Raw genomic sequence first — 23,341 nt, forward strand, 5'->3', positions numbered from 1 at the left:
CATGAGTAATAGCCGCTCTTCACTTACCCAAAGCCAGGTCTCTGGATGTATGTGACCCTCACGTCTTCTACTACTTGCTTTTGAGTTCGCCCACTGAAGAGGGAGAGAGATAGAGAGAGAGAGAGCATTAAAGGCAGTGGACACTATCGGTAATTACTCAAAATAATTGTTAGCATTAAATAGCTTACTTGGTAACAAGTAATAAGAGCTGTTGATAGTACATGTATAAAACATTGTGAGAACCGGCTCCCTCTGAAGTAACATAGTTTTCGAGAAAGAAGTAATTTTCCACGGATTTGATTTCAAGACCTCAGAATAAGATTTTGAGGTCCCGATATCAAGTATCTGAAAGCCACAACTTCGTGTGACAAGGGTGTTTTTTCTTCCATTATTATCTCGCAACTTCAACAACCAGTTGAGCTCAAACTTTCACAGGGGTTTGTTATTTTATGCACATGTTGAGATTCACCAAGTGAGAAGACTGGTCTTTGACAATTACCAATAGTGGCCGCTGTCTTTGAACAAAGAAAAATAAGGCTCAAGTCATTACAGACAGAAGAAATCACTTACATGTAAAAACTATAAGGAAATGCAACTTTTTTTCATATACACCTTTATACAATAATGGAAGGTCAATATTGGGAGCCTTTGAGCATTTTTCACAGAATGTGGGTTCGAATCCTGGCCTGGTCATGTCATGACCCTAATCTCCAGCAAGGCACTTTATTATAATTGCTTCTCCCCACCTATGAGTACAAATTGGTAATGACAAGAGCTTGTGAGTAACCCTGCAATGGACTGGCATCCTGTCCAGGGGAGGGGGGGGGGGAAATAGAAATATTCTCATCCGTTTGTTGCAAAGGAAACCTGATATAAACACCGGCCTGACAAGCCAAATTGACTTTACGTTTGAGCATTGGGTTAAGTAGGGCTGGTCTGCTACAAGGGTTCCAACTTAAAACAAGAGTAGACTACTGTACCTGTAACGGAATGTTGAACCCCTACTCATGAGTCTCCGTCGTGGCCTGCGGCCGTGTCGTGACTGAGTGAGTCGGAAGAACGTGTGGTGCTCCACGCATGTCTTCCAGAATCTCTTGCACTCGTTGCGCGCTGACATCATGAATTCAACGGTACTCCGAGGGTAGCCCTGGATAGAAACGGGGAAAGGGGGCGGAACGGTTGGAGAGATTTAAGGGGGGGGAGATTCTTGTCAAACATGAAGATGCAACAAAGAAAATCAAATAAAAAATGTGCATCCCCTTAAGGTGATCCCTGGCTGCTGCCACCCAGGTTGTACTGTAAAATAGGGTGTGATTCCATACAATTGTATGCCTTCTGACTTGCACCCCCACGCAAAGATATCAACTAAGCGGGAGGACCGCAAACCATGCTTCCGAAGGTAACAGGTTTATTTCACCTACGAGTCAATATTTTTTGTTCAACCCAACATCAACGAAAAATTGAAAGAAGAAAAAAAAAAATCACTTCTAACCATAATTGACCTTCTTATTGTATTTCATGCAAATATAAACGGCTTCAACACTTCAACAAGACTAAAAACTACACTTAAACACTACAACAGAACTAAACAATTAATAGTGATACTCCACATAATGTACGTACACATAACTAAATCAACAGAAATTAACAGTTATTTAATCATGGCAGTGTTTGGGGCCTGGAATTGCATTTTTTGCCTCCTTAATATTTACATACACGTACATTGAGACTTTATATTAAGTTTGCATTTACAGTAGTAATTGGTAATCCTGTTATTTTTTTTTCAAAAGATGATCACACAAATAATATTGTGCGAGAAAACAAAAGGCTACACGATGCACCTTTCAAGGCAGGGTGTACATTTTGTAGTTACATCACAAGATATAACCAAAACAAGCGTTCTCGTTCTCGGTAAACAGCACTGAAGAGCTAATGATATTATGAACAAGTTATTGGAAATGACCCCTTCGAAGTAATGTATACATGTAGTTATAGAGAAAGAGGTAATTTTTCAACCCTAAAATTTGAATGTGAAAAAGGCTTCAGACTTGAAGCATTTCCCAGGCATCTGAAAGCACCCAATAGGAGACTTTCCAACGCTAGGCGGCAGCAGACATACCGGGTAAATTTCCATTGTTTACGTAGTTCTGAACATGCGCATAATTCTGAGAACAATGGATTTACCCGGTAAGTCTGCTGCCCTCTATCGTCCCAGAAAGTCTCCCATTCTATGCAGCAAGGGTATTCTTTCCCTTCACTATTTTCTTGTAACTTTGATACGACCAATTGATCCCAAATTTTCAAAGGAGTGTTATTGTATACATATATATGTTGGGATTCACACAGTGAGGATACTGGTCTTAGACAATAACCAAAAGTGTACGTTGCCAATAAACCGGAACTGAGCGTTTACCATAGTATACCAACCTCCTACTGTAAACAATTATACCCTAGGACACAAAGTAAAGAACTATTTCAATGTTTCAATTTCACAAACATGACCTTTGGCATTTCAGGCTACCTTTGGCATGACTGTAATAAATCACTGATGGTGACTAACAACAGCTTCAAGTGGACTTTAAACAATTAGTCATACCCGGATGTTTTTTTAGTCAATTTAGAAAAAGGGGGAGGGGCGCCTCACAAAGACAAGCAAACAGGCCTGGAATCTCATCTTTTGAGAGGGCAAAGCCAGGTTAATTTTTCAGAGGAGACCTCCAATGGAACAACTTGAAGGCTACACATGTGTGTGAAACATGTGTAATAAAGCAGAAATCTGCTTAGGAAATTTCTTGGCTATGCAAGAAATAATGTTTTTTGTGTTAAGCAAGTTTTTGTGCTGACATGGCTTTATGAAAGCGGGCACTGATCGGGTCACAGATGACAAGAGAGAGTACGTGAGAGGTTTGTTCACAAGAAAACACACAAGACAGTCACAACAGATAATAACAAACTTTGTCCTCACACTTACGAATCCCTCCGGGTGCAACTTGACCAGGAAGCGCTTCCGCTTGAAGCTCAGCTTCCTGATCTTGGCCCAGGAGAAAGTGTTGATGCGGGTGTTGTTGTGGAACACCAGGACGCCCTGGTGCGAGACGGCGAGCTGCAGCTGAACGTTCTCGTAGTCCCGGGCCGCATGGAGGCGCACGCCGTACATCTCTAGACGTCTCGCGACGTCCAGGAGGTTGAAGTCGGCATCGGCTGGCGTCTGCCCACTGAGGAGAAGAGAGAAAGGGTTGCAAAAAGCAGAAAAGTATAAAAAAATATTTTGTAATGGAAGGTCAAGCTGCATGATCATCTGTTTGATTGAAAAAAGTACGTACATTGTACACTTCCTATAGAGCTGTCACCATATTGGTCTTGTTACTCGTTTCCAATAACAGCAATTAATGCCAACATTCATTGCGCATTGCACCAGACTCAGTTCGTTTACAATGAGTTGAAATGGTATAAAATCGAGATGACCACACTGTTATAAAGGTCTATTTGCTGCTACTTGTACGTAAATAATCTAAGTACATATAAGATTTAAAACTTTGCATGGTGGAAGTAAAGGTGAGGTTTGCAGATACATGTAGCACAATCTCTTTTGAGTGGTGATGGATCTGAAAAGAACTGGTGGTTGACAACTCACTGTTGCGATCACTATGCTCCAATTGTCCTCAGGATCGTAATGTTGAGTTGTCAACCACTGATTCTTTTGACCTCTACAGACGATGCCCGGCCTCAGCTTTAATTGAATACAAATTCACATATTGGATACAAATTCAAAGGTACATGTATGTTGAAATGATGCCATTTCTACCGTTTGGTGACCCCTGGGGTTATAGATTCCATAGAGCTTTTGAAAACAGTATCCAAAGCACTAGAGAAGTAGACCAAATGAGCAGGATTTCTTAATTTGTATAACAAATATTGTCTGATTTTTTTCCACCAGGCCTACATAAAAAGTCTGAATTCAGCCAAAAGTCTGAACAATCTCATCCCTGTCATGGTCATGCCCGTGAGACCAAGGTATTAGGTACAGCAGGCAAGAAAAAGTTGTACTTACATATGATTCTTATGGTACTCCTGTATTTTACTCTCCATGGCTCTGGTTTGATTGGGAACAAATCTAAACGCTGTGATGTAACGTCCATCGTCGTGCTCTGGGCTGCTAAAGTCACCCACTTCAGCTGGTTGGATAAAACAGACAAATACAGTCAATGAGTGCCATTAGAGTCAGGGCTTAAGTTTGGATAGAAAATCCTCAAGATCACAGGGCTGGTATGTATGTAGCTAAAGATATCTACAGGAACATAATTTTTTTTACAAGACATGCAAGACCAGAAAAATTAAATTAGAAAAACTTTTGTTGCATTTAGCACGTATAACTGTTTTTTATTTGAGTAAGTACAACCACTAATGCATGTGCAGTGTAAGGGATGTTTTACCTCATTCTGTCTTTATGACATGAGTATACCATGTATACTGCATTACTCAACAGGTACTTGATACCCTCAAAGCCAAAATTTGATTATAATTTGCGCCTATTATTACATAGTGAGGTGCAAGTTCTCAGTTGAAAAACACAATACCTGTCAGATTTGTCTAGTCACAGGCTTACTGGCCGACACGAAGTGGATCATTCCCCGATGGAATGGAAATAAGCCGTGTGTGAACAGCTTTTTAGGCTGTCCTTGACTTTGTAAACAGTGTAATTTCCTTTGTATGTTTCATTGTAATGCCTAATAAAATAATAATAATAACAAATGTACAATTTACAGTGAAGTACAAATGGTTTTATGTTTACCTTGCAGCATATAGGACGCCATAAGTGCAGCTGTATTCTCCGAGCATGGCAACCTTCCATTTGACAAATCCTTCTTGATTTGAAGAGCGTACAGATACCTGAAAATGAATCCATCAAGAAAGCTTGTTTAAATACTGAAAGCTTGTTGAACGCACATTTGGGTTTTTTGGCACGCTTTACACAACACACGAGACCAATCGCTTTACGTCCCTTTTCAACGTACATGTACATGTAGGAAGCAATCATAGCAATACTTCAAAACTGGCAATAAAACCCACACTTTGCTCATCAGAAAGAGAGCTTGAGTCCAGTGATCTTATTTGCTTGACCATGACACGCCACTATCAAAGTCAAAGTGAAATCATCTGAGGCAGAACTGCCAACATTTGCATCTTGCAATCAGGTAGTATACAAAGTACATTCAACATGTTGTAATTGGGGACGACTTTCCACAATCAGGGTGATTGCAACTTTTTTCACAAGAACATGGAAAGTTCTTTTAGATAAGTTTTTTTTTTCAGGGAACTTTCTGCAAAATCAGGGAAGAATTATGACTGTGGAAAGCTTGGTCTCTTTCACCGCCTTCAACCTCGAGGGCCTCAGTTCGAATCCCATTGGGGCACTGTGGATAATATGTTTTCTTTTTAATCTGACTATGTAAACTTCTACTGGACTACTTCTCTTGGGTTTCCCCAAAACAATCTAACACTGAACCTTTCTTCCTTGACTTCTCTCCGTGGGGTTCTTGGCTAGTATAGTGATTAAAACTATCACAACCAGAACAGACAAATACATAACATAAATAAAGAAACGTGTAAAGAGTGTAACTTACTTTGTGAATTCGTCATGAAGCTGGCCTGGATCAGCAAGATAAAACTTGACGGTGAAATGGAAGAGTGTCTTCTTAGGAGCTGTATAACAAAATAAAAAAATAAACACAAACTTAAAATAGCAATTAGTGAATCAGCACAAAATATGCTGAAAAAGAACAACAATTATAATATTGGGCTTACAAACACAATGTGAAGCAAAACAAACCGGATGTGCCATTTGCAAAAGATGAAATTCCAGGCCTGCAACAACAACAACAACAGAGGGTGAGGGGCGAGCGGTAAAACATTTTCCTATGGCTAGTGCCCTATGCAAAGTGCAAATGGCCTTGCCCACTCAAAATTATATACCAGGGGCCGATTTCACAAAGCAATAAAATTCATCGCAAGACAAATTTTTAGTATCACCATAGTGATTTGTATTGTGACATAACACTTTACTTAGCAACTGCGATTGATTTGCAGTTACGATCAATTTGAGATCTTTGTGAAATCGGCCCCAGGCCTGCAAGCAACAACAACACTAGAGGGGGGGGGGGGGGGGTGCGTTGGGGGAGCGGTAAAACATTTTTTAATGGCTAGTGCCCTATGCAAAGTGAAAATGGACTTGCCCACTCAAAATTACATAGGCCTACCACCCCTGCATGCAACAACAACACTAGAAGGGGGGGGGGGGGGGGCGTTGGGGGAGCGGTAAAACATTTTCCAATGGCCAGTGCCCTATGCAAAGTGAAAATGGCCTTGCCCACTCAAACTTATATAGGCCTACCGCCCCTGCCTGCAACAACAACAACACTAGAGGAAAAGGGGCGAGCAGTAAAACATTTTCAAATGAAAGTGCCCTAGGCAATTCTTGCCCAAATACCCACTCAAAGGCGAAATTTCAGCACAACAACACAAATAGCAGGGAGGGGGCGAGGGTTTCAGAACCCAGTTTAATAGATGCCCTCCATCCCTCACACACAAAAATACATGGAAGGTGACGATTTGGACAATGCAACAAATTGATCGAGTTGATGGCAAGCATTTGCAGACCCCTATAAGGTTCCACTTAAATGAATTTCTATTGATTTGAGGAGGATAATTTGTATTATTTTTCACATCGTTTAATGTCAAGGTTTCAGCTGATGGGAATTAGAAGCTGCTGATATTAGGCAATGACTTTACAATGCCTGTTGTGTTGTCATTTAGCCTTCGAGAAAGTCTATGCTAATGTAGGGTCCAAACGACAGGGCATTAACTATTTTCTGGCTTTACAATGTTCGGTCAATACTGTAAAAATTCACTGGCCAGTTTTGGACACAAACATACTGCATTTAAGCCATCTACATTGTACCACATGTATTACAGTCTTTGGCTGTGTTTGTTTAAGTCCTTTGGGAGGAAAAAACAACAATATTTGGGTAAACTTGGGGGTAAACTTGGGGGAACTGGGGAACTTTAAACTATTTGGGGAACTGCATTCTAGTACTCAAGAATATGTTGAATTATAAAACATGTTAAATGTACAACCGCATACATGTACTAAACACCATGTTGTTTCAAGAAAGATCAAAAGACAATTTTCCCAGACAATTTGGCCCTTGCTGATTGCCAGCTTACATCCCACCATAACTTGCCATTTCACTACACTATTGTACATATATACATCAGTCTGCTTGTCTGTTGCACTGCATTTGAGCGTACAGTGTATACCTCCATGTCAAAAGGTTTCGGCAATGTCATTTCAACAATTGTCATTTGAATAGGATTAAATGTAAAGCTGTTAAACCGTCTGTGCTGACAACATTATGTGTGCGTGTACACGCATACGTAAAAAACCTGTACATTGTAACTTACTGCACATGTCTTGGTCTACAATATTGTACACCATGTAGCTGTGGGTGAACTACACATGTCCATGTATCTGTTGAGCCAGCTGAACCACTTGGATACATTGAGTACATTTCCAGGGTTGCACATTTTCAAAAGTAAATTCTAAGACTTTGTAAGAGACCGTATTGATGCTATCCTGAGCAAAATTTGTAATAAAGAGAAGGTAGGCCCAACTGTCAAATTAAAGACACTGGACACTATTGGTAGTTGTCAAACCTGTCCAGTCTTCTCACTTGTCACTTGTGCATAAAATAACAAACCTGTGAAAATTTGAGCTCAATTGGTCATCAAAGTTGCGAGATAATAATGAAAGAAAAAACACCCTTGTCACACAAAGTTGTGTGCTTTCAGATGCTTGATTTCAAGACCTCAAAATCTAATTCTGAGGTATCCAAATCAAATTCGTGGAAAATTACTTTTTTTTCCGAAAACTACGTCACCTCAGAGGGCGCCATTTCTCACACTGTTTTATACTAAATCAACCTCTCCCCATTACCCTTTACCAAGTAAAGTTGTATGCTAAGAATTATTTTGAGTAATTACCAATAGTGTCCACTGCCTTTAATGGTAATACAAATCTACTGTAAGAAGCCTACATGCACATGTACATGTACAGCAGTGTTTGATGGTCTTTGACACTTACGTACCAAACCTACATGAACACAAACCTATTCCTAACTTATAGGACTTAGTCGTAGGCAATGCTAAGATATAGGTCTTAAGTGTAAGTCCTAACTTCAGATAAGACTAGTCCTAATCTCTTCCAGTGACTTTAACCGTACATGCCCTTTAAATATGTTTTATGTCTACATTTCCAAGATGGCTACCCAGCATGTTATCTTGAGCGAGTGACACACCATCACACATGTTCAACCCATACAACCTCCCAATCCCCATCATCATTCCAAGTATTTTAATAGTTTGCAATTCCCTTTCTTGCCAACACATACACTACCTCTGTGACGGCATTCATGCATAAACCTCAGGCATGCCGGCAGCGCATCGCTGGAGCTCAAACTTTAAAGGGAGCATATTATGTGTTTATACACAGGCCTTCTTGCACTTTAAAGGCAAAGTATACCTTTAGTTTTTGGAACGTTCAATGTGAATCCTTTAGGCCTATAAAAAAGGGAATAAAAGGGTAGCGACGAGTTCTTAAACTGCTGTTTAAAACCGGCAGGGTCGTGGTCGTGCGATAAAGGCCCGAGACGAAAACGAGGGTCTTCATTGCACGGCTACGACCCTGCAAGGTTTTAAACAGCAGTTTAAGAACGAGTCACTACTTTTTTTGTTCCCAGTTATAAATGCCTTTTTGGTTTTAATGCGTAATAAGTATGAAACTCTGTAAATCCTTTTCCGTTGCCTTGAGCTCTGTACGTGTGTTTTATTTTTATGACTGAGACAGTTTTTCGGATACATGTATGCATTCGTGCGCGTAGTAGTATGCATCTAAACATATCCAAAAAACGCCCGGTTATAAACAGCTCCAGCTGGTCATTATCAACCGTGACGTGCTCTCCACCAATAGGTATAGCGAAACTGTGGTATTTATGAATGTACATGTAGACTTAAATATGATAAAACTACTGATGTAACTGTTAAAATTTCATTTCAAAAGGTGGATACATTTTTCAAGCAGAAAACCTAGAGGGGTTATCGTGACGAAAAAGAATAAACCATAGCCGGAACATGTTTTTTGTTGTTTTTTGTTTCATGTTGTTTTTGCATCGGGGATAAAAAATATATAGTGTTAACCCTTACCACATACTGTATACTAATGAGTACCATTACTCAGTACTTTCTCAAAAATTCTGTGGAAAAAAAAAATCACAGGCAAATCACTCCGTGGGATTTGAACTCAAGACCTGTGCATGGTTCGCCCACCCAAAGAGTTTTGTTTATGGGTCAAATTTTATTGAGTTGCTTTTAAGCACAAAAAGTAGCTTCTGTAAGCACAACAACAGGATGCTTACCAGAATAAGGTTACCAGCCGAAATTTTATGTCACATCAAAATATTTGACTGAGAAATTACTTCTTTCTCAAAAACTGCATTACGTCAGAGGGAGCCATTTCTCACAATGCTCTCTACCATCAAAAGCTTTACATTGCTTGTTACCAAGTAGGTTTTTATGGCTGACAATTATTTTCAGCAATTACCAATAGTGTCCAGCTCCTTTAATCATGTCTGTTCACACTCTGTGATATAAGCAAACTGGATTACTGGCCACAGGGAAAGACAAGTATGCAAGGTTTCATTCTGTACTACTGTACTACGCATTGCAAAATGCAACCGCAATCACTCAGCGCTTACATTGTTTTTCAAGATATCTTATTCCTGAAAATAAATTGACCTCTGGTAAATTGAGTGTACTTTGTAATGGCAGATGGCAAGTTCTGATGTTAAAGCTACAGCTATACGTACAAATGTACATCTGTGAATCGTGCTGATTGCAATTTCTGTTATCTCTTGTTAAAGGGGAGATACATGTATACTTAGGGGCCCATTGCTATTGGTTCTCTTTGAAACTTACTTGGTAAAGAGCATTTATTCAGAAGCGATTATTTGGAGTGCACCCTTACTGTAGGTAAAGTTGAAGGTGTTCCATACAGTTCTGGAAAACTTTGACTAGCACTGAAAGCTAACATGTACATGAAAATGTACATGTACAAAGTAACCAATGTGTTATTTCTTTAAAGGCAGTGGACACTATTGGTATTTACTCAAAATAATTATTAGCATAAAACCTTTTCTTGATTACGAATAATGGGGAGAGGTTGATGGTATAAAACATTGTGAGAAACAGCTCCCTTTGAAGTGACGTAGTTTTCGAGAAAGGAGTAATTTTCCACCAATTTGATTTTGAGACCTCAGATTTAGAATTTGAGGTCTCGAAATCAAGCATCTGAATGCACACAACTTCGTGTGACCATGATTCGACAGGGGTGTTTTTTTCTTTCATTAATAGATCGCAACTTCGACGACCGATTGAGCTCAAATTTTCTTGTTATTTTATGCATATGTTGAGATACACCAACTGTGAAGACTAAGTCTTTGACAATTACAAATAGTGTCTATCTGCCTTTAAAGAGAAAAACAAAAAGAAACAAACTGAGCAATTGCATTTAGTTCGTGTTAATCTTATCTTCAAAGAGCAATGTTAAGCCTATCCGCTTAAAGGCAACGGCGATAAAATCTGCAGGAATCCGTTTTTATTCACAGCTCCCTGTTTTGGACCACAAACACCATGCGTAATTGCCTGAATCATTCACCCCTACAGAGCCTTAGCAAAGCGGAAGTGAAAATGATGATTCAGAAACGAAAAACAGCTTAAGTCGTTAAAGAACGAGTCTGAGTACCCCCTCCCACCCAGTTTTAATAATCAGGGCATAATTTAATGGCTTTGCTTACTGTGAGCAACCCCTTGCATCGACTTTGGAAATACTGTACACGTACATTATGCGCTAGGAATGTCCACTGAGTGACGGATGTGCATGCTATATATACATGTAATAAAGAAGCCATTTATAACTATTATTACTAGTGCTGGGCAAATAGTGAAATTTTGTTATTCGGATACCGCTGGCCAACTATCCAAAATTAACCGCACATTCGAATAGTTTTTTCGCCGCTAGAGGGCGCTATAAAAAAATATAAAAAATACATACATTAAAAAAAAGTTTTCTTTTTGCCGCTAGAGGGCGCTGTTCGTTTATGAATGAGATCTTATGGGCGGATTGATATTAGTTTTAGACAGTGTCACTCGGTTCATTCATAAAAATGACCGGATCTAATTTAAAGATGGCGATTTGCTTTTTCTTTTGATCGTGATTGACTAGGGCGCTGTTCGTTTATGAATGAGATCTTATGGGCGGATTGATATTAGTTTTAGACAGTGTCACTCGGTTCATTCATAAAAATGACCGGATCTAATTTAAAGATGGCGATTTGCTTTTTCTTTTGATCGTGATTGACTCTAGGGGAAGGAAAACTTCACGGAGGTGAGCATAGTTAAATACTTAATTTATGCTGTTTTATGCTGTCTAATAGAAGTTTCATAAGGATTCAGACAAAACATTCATATCAGTTGTCGCCCGACGTCCGCGGATATTCGGATATTAAAGAATATCCGATTACTTGGTTGTAATTACAGAACTATCTGGTTTATAAATAGGTATTCGCACCCTATGCGGATATCCAGTTAAGAAAAAAAAAGGCATTCGCGGTTACGGATAGGAAAACCTATTCGCCATTAACTGGATATTCGAATAATTCGCCCAGGCCTAATTATTACTGACATCACAAGCTGACTACATGTACCTTGTGAATCCAGCATGTGTCCATCCCTGGAATTTCAGAGAGGCCAGGAAGGTCATGACCTCTGTTATAAGTACCCTAGGTCTTTATTTCATAGAGCTGCTCACTTCGCTTATACATTGTAAACACAAAAAGTAGCTAAACACAAGTATGCTTACCAGAAAAGGTTAACAGCTACTAAACTACCATGCCCAATGTGTAACTTCCGACTTGTATCCTGCTCATTTCTGCTTAGCAGACAATTGTTACGCATTATTTTCTGCTTTTAGCAACTTTATGAAATTTGGCTCTGGTCTTGGCCTTGGTGTACCTATATAGAAGTTCCCCACTGACTTTGAAATAAAAAATTAAATAAAACAAACAGAAGAAAGTGCCCTCTGCAAATATGCAAACGTCCTTGCCCTCTCAAAAGATGAAATCCCAGGCATGATGGCATGGCATTTTGGTAGTCAAACTGTATCGGTATACACCTTCATGTACATACACCTACATGTATGTTAACTAATAGGCCTACAGGTCTGGAATTTTACCAAATGTTTGAAAATCTTGAAGTCAATGGGGAAGTTTTGAAGGCCTCCTTGCATTTTCCATGCAAGATACTTCATAATTCACAGAAATTACAGTTTGGATTGTATTGCTACAATGTAGGCCTATACAACTTACATAAACATTACCCTTTCAAAGTATAGAGTGGGACTATACGTTCACTTTAAACAGAGTTTCACTATCGTTTCCAGGAATTTCAAACTTTTCAATATTTGCTCCATTCCATTGCACTTCACTTTGAGCGTTATTGCGATAAAGCGTGTTACCCTTAAAACGTGGTCGGTGGTCACCCCAGCAGAGCTCCTAATTGGTGGCTTCCAACCCCATGCTGCCAGGGACATCATGTGCGTTGGGGATACCCGGAGTTTCTCCTCCCAACAGACAAGACGATCATATTATCATTGCCAATTACAAACTTCTTGCTGCCAGTGCCAGGGAATGCGCCTCCTGAACAGGGAGTGACTCAGACGGAATTGCCAAGTGGTGGAACCCAACTCCTAAATATCCCTTGTGTGTCAGATTAATAATATCATTTGATACAGTGGTGTATGGGTAGATCTGCCATTATTTGCATCTTGGGTGTTTGCAAGGGCTTTTCCTGGCTTCCATACATTTTTGCCATCTTCTCAACAGGCTGAGGGGGTTGACCTACATGTATAAACAATGGACAGCACAAACATACCAGACAAGACATATATGTACATTGTACTATCTGGAAAGACTGTTGGAAATTGTTAATCTAATTTTATAAAATTTCAGTTTTTTTTAATCTATATTTCGTAAAAAATACCCACAAATTTGTAGAACTTTTAAAAAATGGCTTTATCACAGAGTATCAACGCTTAATTCGCTGGCCTAGGGCCATCAGTCCAGTATAAATTGTCAATGTGTACAGTCACATTCCGACAGCCAAAGCGCAGCGTTCTTATACAAATACATGTAAGCTGCCAGACAGTGGGTTTAAACTTTAAACCCCAAACCAGGCTGGCTTTGACAGTGGCACTTTATGTATGTATCCTTGAGCAAGATGCTCGGAGCTCTAGTGCAACTACATGTATCCGGATTTGCCTCTCACCAATGTGTACTCAGTAAATGGGGATGAAGTTTTGCTGATTGAGAGTGTAATTGTGTTTGATTAAACTGATGATGAGCGCCTAAAAGACTGCAGGGATGTTTACTTCCCAGAATTTAATGTGATAGGCTGTTGAAAAAAAACCTGAACTACGTACAATGTATATGAGCGCAAAGCGCGAAAGCTTGCGAGTGAGAAAGCTTGCTTATATTCATTGTATCTTTAGTTTTAAAGCCATTATACCCTTTTGGTACAAAAAAAAAGAAAGAAAAAAGTTCACAGATTTACAAATAATTTACAGGGTTTACAGAAGGTAATGGTGATAGACTTCTCTTGCAATATTGTTCCATGAAATGCTTTACTTTTTGAGAAAACATTAAAACAATATAAGTTCTCGTTAGCGAGAATTACGGATTTATTTTATTTACACATGTCATGACACGGCTAAATGTGCGGAAACAAGAGTGGGTTTTCCCGTTATTTTCTCCTGACTTCCGATGACCGATTGAGCCTAAACTTTCACAGGTTTTTTATTTTATATATACACGAAGTGTGCAACTTTGGACAATACTGTTTACCGAAAGTGTCCAATGGCTTTAAAAGCCCACTATGTAGTCTGGGGTGTTCGGTATGGTTTTATCTTCATGTTCGAACATGACAAAAAAAAATGATACAAATATATAATGGGCTATTTCGAAAGAGACAAAAAATAATACAAAATTGCACAATGATATAATTAGGGAAGACAGTCATTGCTGACTAAAATGTCTGAAATCATACTCAAAATTATATAAAGTACCTTAAACACGTTAAAGGCACTGGACACTATTGGTAGTTACTCCAACTTGTTAGCATAACAACTTAAAGGAAGAGCTGTTGATAGTATCAAACATTGTGAGAAACTGCTCCCTCTGAAGTAATGTAGTTTTTTGAGAAGGAGCAATTTCTCACTCAATATTAAAAGACTTTGGACCTGAAGTCTTTTATTAGGCATCTTTTAGGCATCTGAAAGCACACAAATTTGTGTAACAAGGGTGTTTTTTCTTTCATTAGTCTCTTGTAACTTCGATGACTAGTTGAGACAAAATTTTTCACAAATTTGTTATTTTATGCATACATGTATAATTTTGATTCGCCAAGAGAGAAACCTTGTCTTTGACAAATACCAAAGGTATTCAGTGCCTTAAAAGAAAAAAAAAAAAAAAAGCAAAAAAACATCCACAAATAGATAGGAATGTCTCAACATCATCTGTTGTTTACAATACTCTGGGACCTCTACCATCTGCCATGCTGACACCAAGCAGTTTTAATCAAGTCCGAGTTCAACTGCTCTAGACACTGGAGGAATGCAACCATGGCAACCACATCCTCTAATCCCTCCCAAGATCCTCTTCACATAAAACACTCCTCTCTACTCGCTTATTCTGGCACATCGTTTTTCTTTGTTTAACAGACTCATTTTTCAGACTGGCTGTCAACATCACTTAATAAATGTAAGACTTTCCAATAAATAACTGTGTTAAAGACGCACACATTGTACTAACAAATTCAGATGATTATCAGTATACAAACAGTTGAAATGTTGCCCCTATACATGAAAACGCACATTGTTAGTACGCTTGCACATAAGCAGAGAATGGTGATCGTAAGCGCATAATTCTGCGGTAAGCAGAGCCATGAAACTTGGTCCTGGTCATGCTGGTAGGAACAGACATAAACAGGTTTATTCTCTTACCTAAAACTTGTCTTGCTATGGGTTTCTCCAAGTCCAACCAAACCTGTGGAAACGAAAGGGAAATTATTAATAAAACAATGACTCAGTTACAATACATTGTCCTGAACTTCAAACACATTCTTAATTGTTTTCAGTGACTAGCCAGCAAGACCAGTGGGCTTGTCATTTCACTTGAGCCCACACTTCTTAAAAAGGGACGCTTTCAAACATTGAACTACTGTAGCCAGCCTGGACCCAATTTCATAAAGCTGTTTTATAAGTAGATAACTCTGCTTAGCAAATTGTCTTTGCTATTATTATGAAAATCACACTGAACCTGGAGTCCCCATGTTTTGAAATGAAAAATCTAGATTCCCATGCCTGATGCCCCTTTGAAATGTTAATGTCAAACTTTCCCAGAAGCTTAAAACTGCCACGCTTTTAAAAACACTCGAACATAAAACTTTGCTCTTTGGCAAAAAAGTCTGCTCAAATTTTGTCAGGAACATGCTGAACGGCACAGACACTGTGTATGGAGTGACCAAACTGTATGGTATTCAGAATGGTAACCTATTAATTTTTTGCTTAGCAAGTTTTTGTGCTTTCAGTCTTACAGAAATAGGGCCCTGTAGGATTGGAATCTTCATCTGTCTCACCCACTCTTAAACCAAACACATTATGTTTCATTCTGCAGGCCTGTAGACCCCCTAAACTTCCTTTTTGAGAGGGCAAAGGCACCAAGGCATTTTCTCCTCGGTAAAGGTAACCCTATGAGGAAATTGTAAATGTACTGGATCAATTCAAGGGCACCAAGGCAATGACCCAGGGGCATGGAGGCAATTGCTTTTGTTTTATCAGACCTGACTTTGCCATAGCATTCCTCTGTGTAAAACAGTGCACATCTTGCAACGCTATGCGTTGTATGCACCCGATTCATATACCTTGCCTTGCCATTTTGAAACTAGCTGTACATAATACATGTAATATGCTACATGGTCTGTTGGAGTTGACTTCACAACTACCCTGCTGTGTTAAGCACGTACATGTAGCTCCTAACGCATACTGGCGTTACTAACAGTCTGTTCCGAGGACTGTACAGAACACTAACTTGTAGCCAGTGTGGTATGCGACCTATTACACTTGACCCCGTCATCGACCCATCGTTATCCAATCACTCACTGGTCCCCTGCAGATGTGAATCATCCAAGACTGTATAATGATGCATCCCAGTTGCTTTATGAGCGCTGTGACGAATAAGTCTTCTGAGAATTATGGAGGTTTTTGTTTTATTCCCTCTCGCTTAATTATCTTAAGCTCTAAGGCCAGACAAACAACATGACGTGCACAAAAAGTTTTCTACACTGTATTTAGGCCTACATGTACACAGTGACTCTTGCAATGTATTGAATGATAAGGCCTACATGTAGATGCGTTAAGATATGTCTCAGGGACATCAGATAACTCTAACGTTGACCACTCTTGAAAAAACATGTGAATAAGATTTGACCTCATTTTCTGGCTATTTGTTTTAAAGTTTCAGGGCTCGAATTTAGGATAAAATAACACAAGAAAGCAAGCAGGGCCTGAAGATCAAAACTTTCACCAGACCATAACAGGGCTGTATGCTTCTTTTTTGATAGAGCAAGGGCACCAAGGCATTTTCTTCTTGGTAAAGGGCACCCTATGAAGAAATTGCAAATTTGTACTGGAGCATTTCTAGAGCACCAAGGCAATGACCAGGGGGACACGGAGGTAATCGCCTTCGTTGCCTTCGTGAAGTATCAGGCCTGCCATAATTTGTTTTACAAGACAATCGAAATACACAATACACTTGACTTGTCCAGTCGTGAGTTTACTGGCCCGAAGCTAAAAATCACTGGCCTCGGGCCTGTGGTCCACTTTAAAATTCGAGCCCTTTAAGCCTTTTTGAGATATGGCGGACACAATGCTACAACACTATGGTTTGGGTAAAACCATTTCCGGTGTACACCCGAACCAATCAGTGTGCTCCTATGGTGTCCGCCATACCTCAAAAAAGGCTAATGGGTGTGGGTGCCATGGGTTATTTGTTTAGGCCTGTACGTACACATGTACAGTGTTCATACAACTTTCCTTTAAAGTAAAATGTCAAATTTAAATCGGTACAGCAGGAAGTCTTGCGCCTGCAATCATAGAGTGAGGACCAGCTGACAACTGAGTCAATCTAGCTTCCTGTTTTGTACACAATATACAAAGATTCACTTACAGGGGTTTCCCTTAACTTTTCTTTTTGCACTCGCCAGCTGAACAAGTCAACAACATTTTCGGGTCGCCACAAGTTTAATCACTAGTCCACATGTAATAATGCACAAAGCTTAGAGCCCCGTCGATTCATAAATTTAACAGTTGTATGGCTTCTGACTGGCACCCCCGAACAAAGATATTGACAAAATAGGGACACCGCCAACATAGGGCTATGCAGATAGCTCAGTTGGTAGAGCGCCGGCACGTTAATCCGGAGGTCATTGGTTCGAATCCCCCTCTAGTCAATTCTTTGTTCAACCCCGAAAATCATTTCAAAATTTACCCAGTCAGTTTCCCTTGTCGTTTATATAATTAACCCTCTAGCAACAAACAAATTTGTACGTGTGTGTTAACTATTTTCCCCTTAAAGGTTAGTAAATAAATTATTACATTTTTCCCACGTTTTATCAGCTATTCTCTCTTATATTTTTCCTGTCTTTTTCTGGATCCTAATCCCTTTCCCCTCTTTTTCCTATGTATTTGTTTGTACTTGTATTGCCTCTGAAGAAGTTCCGGTTTGGTTCGAAAGCTAAGGCAATCTACCCTACTCATTATACACCAAGTAATAAGTGTCAAGCTGACACCAAATTATGCGAGGCAGAAATTTGATTTCAGAGCTGCATGCCTCGTACACAAATCTTCCTCTGGTAAGGGGCACTAAATAATGAGGGAAAAGTAAATTTTGAATTGGAACTTTGCCCCAAAAAGCACCACCAGCAAAAGCACAGGGCACCACAGCAATACAGGGCACCACAGCAATGGATGTGGGTGGGTGCCAAGGGGTTATTTTGAGGACAGGAGATATTTTGAAGAAAAAAAAACTCAACAAGAAGTCTTGTCCTTTATCAACCTGAAACCAACTGATACATGTACATGTACATGTAGTTGAGGTTTACACTGCCTCCATTACCTCTGTAACATAATGAACAGCTTTTATGAAACTGAGCACTCTCGTCTCAGCAACCTAGTTCCACGCCCAGCACAAGGGCACAGTTCAAAGCACCTCTAATCCAATAACATTTATTCCTAATAAATTATTTTTCATATTCATATTTAAGATGCAAGGACCAATTTATGGCAGATTTGTACCGCTGGAATTTCATCTTTGAGGGGGCATTTTGCAAAGGTCACTTCAATTGAAAAAGCCATTGGAAACATTTTGAATGGGCACTAAGGCAAAGACCAGGGGCAACAGAGGCAATGGACTAAGTGGCTTGTATTAAGTAGTGTACAGTGTATACATTTTGTAATCATGATAACTTTAGGCCTGAGTTGTAAACCAACATTTGGATTCAAACTTCAAAAATGTCTGTCAATTTGATATTTAATGGTTTTTTTTAATAATAATAATAATAATAATAATAATAATAATAATAATAATAATAATAATAATAATAATAATAATAATAATAATAATAATAATAATAATAATAATAATAATAATAATAATAATAATAATAATAATAATAATAATAATAATAATAATAATAATAATAATAATAATAATAATAATAATAATAATAATAATAATAACCTTACTTATATAGCGCTTTTTACAAAAGTGATACAAAGCGCTAACGAAACAATAGCAACCAAACAAAAGATAAACTACATCCTTTACAGACAAAACAATGCAATTAACAATGATTCAATCTAGAGTAACTTAGGATAGAGGTGGGTTTTTAATTGGGATTTGAAGGAACTCGGGGAATTGGCTAAACGAACAGATTGAGGAAGACGATTCCAGCATTTTGGCCCAGTTGCAGCAAAAGCTTTATATCCTACATGGGTACGTGATCGTGGGGCATTCATTACAACAGCTGAAGTGGATCTTAAATTATACAAAGACTGGCAGGTGTGGAGAAGGTTGCCCAGATAAGTTGGAGCTTGGTTAGAGAGTGATTTATATGTGAGTACTGCGTTCTTATATTCAATCCGTTGCAAAACTGGTAGCCAATGCAGGGTCTGGATGAGAGGTGATGTGTGCGTGTATTTCGGTTTCTTGTAGATAAGACGGGCAGCTTGATTTTGAAGGAGCTGTAGCGAGTGCAAGTTCTTTGTTGATGTTCCATAGAGAAGGCTATTGCAATAGTCCAACCTTGAAAGAACTAGTGCTCAAATTGCTGCATGTGTACAACGATCCTGAGTGTGGCAGCCAAAGATAAAGCGCCAAATTTATTTGAGGTATTGCACATCAACAAAAAACTGTAAATCGAAAATTGCAAAAAAATAAAAAACATATTGAATTATTGTCAAAAGATCCCAACATTACCTCAAATCAATCAGCCATTTTCTGTGACGCTAATTTTTGTATGCTTTTCATTTTCAAATGACATTATCTGTAAAAATTCATTTAGAGATTTTTATTTTTCCGAGGAAATCCAGACCATGCACCTTTAACAGCCCTGACACAAAACTTAGCTGAGCGAGAAATAAAAGAGGTTCAGGGCATGACGGATTAACGTATGTTTTGAAATCTGATTTGCTGTAAAATATGGGTCAGTTATATGTCCACAGTGAATTATGCGGATTTACTGGATGGTGGTTACATCTCTCCTGTGCACTTATGCAACTGCTTGTGTGTTTTGAGGGAGAAGAGCAGCGGCCTGCGGCAATGTTCTGCAAGCCTCCACGCTGTGCGTAATTTTCCGTCCTTGTTTTCTTTGCTGGTCTTCCCTTTTGCCATGAGACAATTCCTACGTGTCTATAATGTCAACAAGGACATCTAAACCAACTCTGTGGATATTTTTTTTGGGACGAACCATGGTACAGTTTTGAGCGAAACTACTTTGTATTGAAGCCTCGCAGGGTTTCTCGGTTCTCTACTAGAGAAAAAAAGAAAAGAAAAAAAGCCGGAACAAAACAATGAAGCTCAGCTCATCGCAAATAACATTCCTTTTAGAGACGCTATTGCCATGATGTACATGTTAAATGATTGTAATGTCTCGACTCCTTGTTCGTGCGATTTGTTAGCGTCAATTCTGACTGCTCTTACAATGTAGCAGCATAATTTCCTGTATTTCCCAAGTGGGGATGGTACATTACAAATGCATTTTGTATGTCTTTATGAGAATTAGCCTGAATGGATTTTGTTGACTTCCAAAATTAACATAATGTTCAAGGATTTTCGGGCACAAAGGCAATAACCAGGGGGCATAGAGGCGATCACCTTTGTGAAGTCTAAGGCCTGAGAGGCCATGCCCTTCGCCTACAAAATTCCAGGCCTGAAATCGTATAAAAACGTTCATTTGTGCATTGTGGATGTCCATGTAGCGGCCGTATTTAGACGTTGACACCGAACCTTTTGTCACGACAGGGACACTAATCACATCTGATACTCAACATAAAGACTGGTAACCGTGGGGTGTTTACATGAGCCTCCATACCAGGGAATGCAATCCTCTCCGTGAATAGAGCTTAGAGCTCAGAATCCATGAAAGCGCCTCGCACTTGCAGCCCTTAATGTTAAAGGCACTTTGACACTATTGACTGTCCTCAAAATAATTGTCGGCATAAAAAAAACTTACTTGGTAACTAAAGCTGGAGAGCTGATTGATAGTATAAAACATTGTGAGAAAACGGCTCCCTCTGAAGTACATGTAACGTAGTTTTTGAGAGAAAGAAGTAATTTCTCACTCAAATATTAAAAGACTTTAACCATGAAGCCTTTTATTATGCATCTTAAAGCACACAATATGCAATCCAATAAGCTTTTACTTTTATTAAAATTGTTGGCAACTCTAATGTATTGGGTCCAAATATTTTCCAACAGATTTGTAAATTTAAGCATGTTGGGATACACCCAGTGAGAATACTGTCTACTTGACTATTACCAAAGGTGTGCATTGCCTTTAAAGTAAGAATCCGTGCAAGCGCCTTGCAGCCCAATACTGTTAATACTATAATCCTAAGATGGCCTGACAGCACTGGTTACAACAACAGTATAGTGTAGATTTCTTTATAGGATATTTTGTTTGTCTTTTTTTTTTTAGTACGGACCGAGTCTATTTGATTATTTCTTCAGCCAGAATCACTGATTTCTTCCGATGGGATTTAAAGGTGAAATCTGGTTGCTTACTTTTCTATTATTTATAATAATGTTGAATTCTCTAACCGCTGATCTGCTGTAAACACTGGCTGTACAATAATGTGGTACTTTGTACTAGGTTGATTGTAAATAATAGCCTAAAGAGCCTTTTAAGGGTAGGGTCATGTACATTGGTAATGATCAAATAAATGACAAAAATCAAGTCTGCTCTACATTTACTAAGGTAGATTGTTGAAATGTTTTAACATTATGTATCGTTTAGAAAGTTATGTATTCCATGGACTACAGTATTCTTCCTTATTCTCCTGCATGGGCATAACTACTCCAGTTTTTAGTGGGTATCTCAAAAGTGCTACCACCTTTTATAGTGACATTTTCACAGGTGAGTATTACTGTATATCTAAATTCATATCTAAAAAAAAAAACCAGCCGTACAGATACAACAACCAAAAAGTATTCTACCTTTAAGCATCTTTTGGAGAATTCAATCAATATTTAGAGGTATTCTTATATTTAATAATCTTACCACTTTGTCAGTTTTGTTGAAGTATTCCAGTCCGAAATAATCCATCTCCAGGAGGTTGAGATGTCTGCAGCACTCCTTAAACAGGTCCATCCCAAGACATCCATTCTGAAGGAGAAGGGAAAAAAGGCACAGTAGGTTAAAAATTAATGAATAAGAATGAGCAGTAAGCTAAGGAGTAGTTTAATGCTGGGTGAATAGTGAAATTTTGTTATTCGGATACCGCTGGCCAACTATCCGAAATTAACCGGATATTCGAATAGTTTTTTCGCCGCTAGAGGGCGCTATTAAAAAAAATAAAAAAAATTAGATCTTAGGGGCGGATTGACTCTACAGGAAGGAAAACTTGTCATCTTTGCACAAATTACGTCAGAAATGTCATTGTTTTAACTCTTTACGGAGGTGAGCATAGTTTAAATACTTAATTTATGCTGTTTTATGCTGTCTTAATAGAAGTTTCATAAGGATTCAGACAAAATATCCATATCAGTTGTCGCCCGACGTCCGTAGAATATTCGGATATTAAAGAATATCCGGTTACTTGATTGTAATTACAGAACTATCCGGTTTATAAATAGGTATTCGCGCCCATTGCGGATATCCGGTTAAGAAAAAAAAGGCATTCGTGGTTACGGATAGGAAAACCTATTCGCCATTAACCGGATATTCAAATAATTCGCCCAGGCCTACTAACGGGTGACATCAATTGCAAGTAGGATTAGAAACTTTGCATGGTGGGAGTTAGGCGAGGTTGCTGTTACCCCATCAGTAAACTCTTATTTGAATATTGTTGGTTCTGAAATAAACTGCCGACTGACAATTGAACTTTTTGATGTATGCCCAAATCAAAGAAAAACTTATTAAGACTTGACGCAACTGTCAGATACTTTCCTCAAACTGTAAATTAACTACTGATCTGTTTTCCTTCGGCCACACATGTAACTGCTCCAGAATTTCAGCAGTGTCTCAAAAGCGTTACCAACCGTATGAATGAAATTTTTACATTTTTATTATGTGACAGGACCAAACCAATCTATAGGTTTTCCAATAAACCAAAGAATGCCTTGCCTTTAAAACCTGACTTTTATCCAATCTGACTGTTTATGTTTCAGCACGTATACAAAGAAACCTCACAGGATTCAAGAAACTGAATTTCGGTATGGTTTTGGTCAATTTTTTGTTTTTTGTTACATGATCAAAGTGCTCAAATAAAATGCCACATCAGAAGTTCATATCCTGCTGGGAATATAATTTTTTTTTTTTTTTTTATCCAGTGTTTTTTAAAATCCAATTTATATTTTTAACAGTGAGGTCTTTCAAACTCCCCAGAGAATAGACTGTG

At 38.7% G+C, this 23,341-nt stretch overlaps 1 protein-coding gene across 6 annotated transcripts in view; it reads right to left on the reverse strand.

Moving 5' to 3' along the window:
* LOC117298336 (FERM, ARHGEF and pleckstrin domain-containing protein 1-like) overlaps positions 1-23,341 on the reverse strand; it is a 79,694-nt gene that overhangs the window by 34,050 nt on the left and 22,303 nt on the right. For 5 of the 6 annotated variants that reach the window (XM_033781533.1, XM_033781531.1, XM_033781529.1 and 2 more), the window contains exons 3-10: positions 22,003-22,107; positions 15,167-15,209; positions 5,625-5,703; positions 4,793-4,890; positions 4,052-4,175; positions 2,966-3,215; positions 981-1,147; positions 28-93 (exon numbers count right to left, since the gene is read on the reverse strand). In XM_033781533.1, coding sequence (XP_033637424.1) covers positions 28-93; positions 981-1,147; positions 2,966-3,215; positions 4,052-4,175; positions 4,793-4,890; positions 5,625-5,703; positions 15,167-15,209; positions 22,003-22,107 — 932 coding nt within the window. The remainder of the gene's footprint in view (positions 1-27; positions 94-980; positions 1,148-2,965; positions 3,216-4,051; positions 4,176-4,792; positions 4,891-5,624; positions 5,704-15,166; positions 15,210-22,002; positions 22,108-23,341) is intronic. The other variant, XM_033781532.1, reaches the window with a different exon arrangement.

The sequence above is a fragment of the Asterias rubens genome, chromosome 13 (genome assembly GCF_902459465.1).
Source record: "Asterias rubens chromosome 13, eAstRub1.3, whole genome shotgun sequence".
NCBI classification, from domain to species: Eukaryota; Metazoa; Echinodermata; class Asteroidea; order Forcipulatida; family Asteriidae; genus Asterias; species Asterias rubens.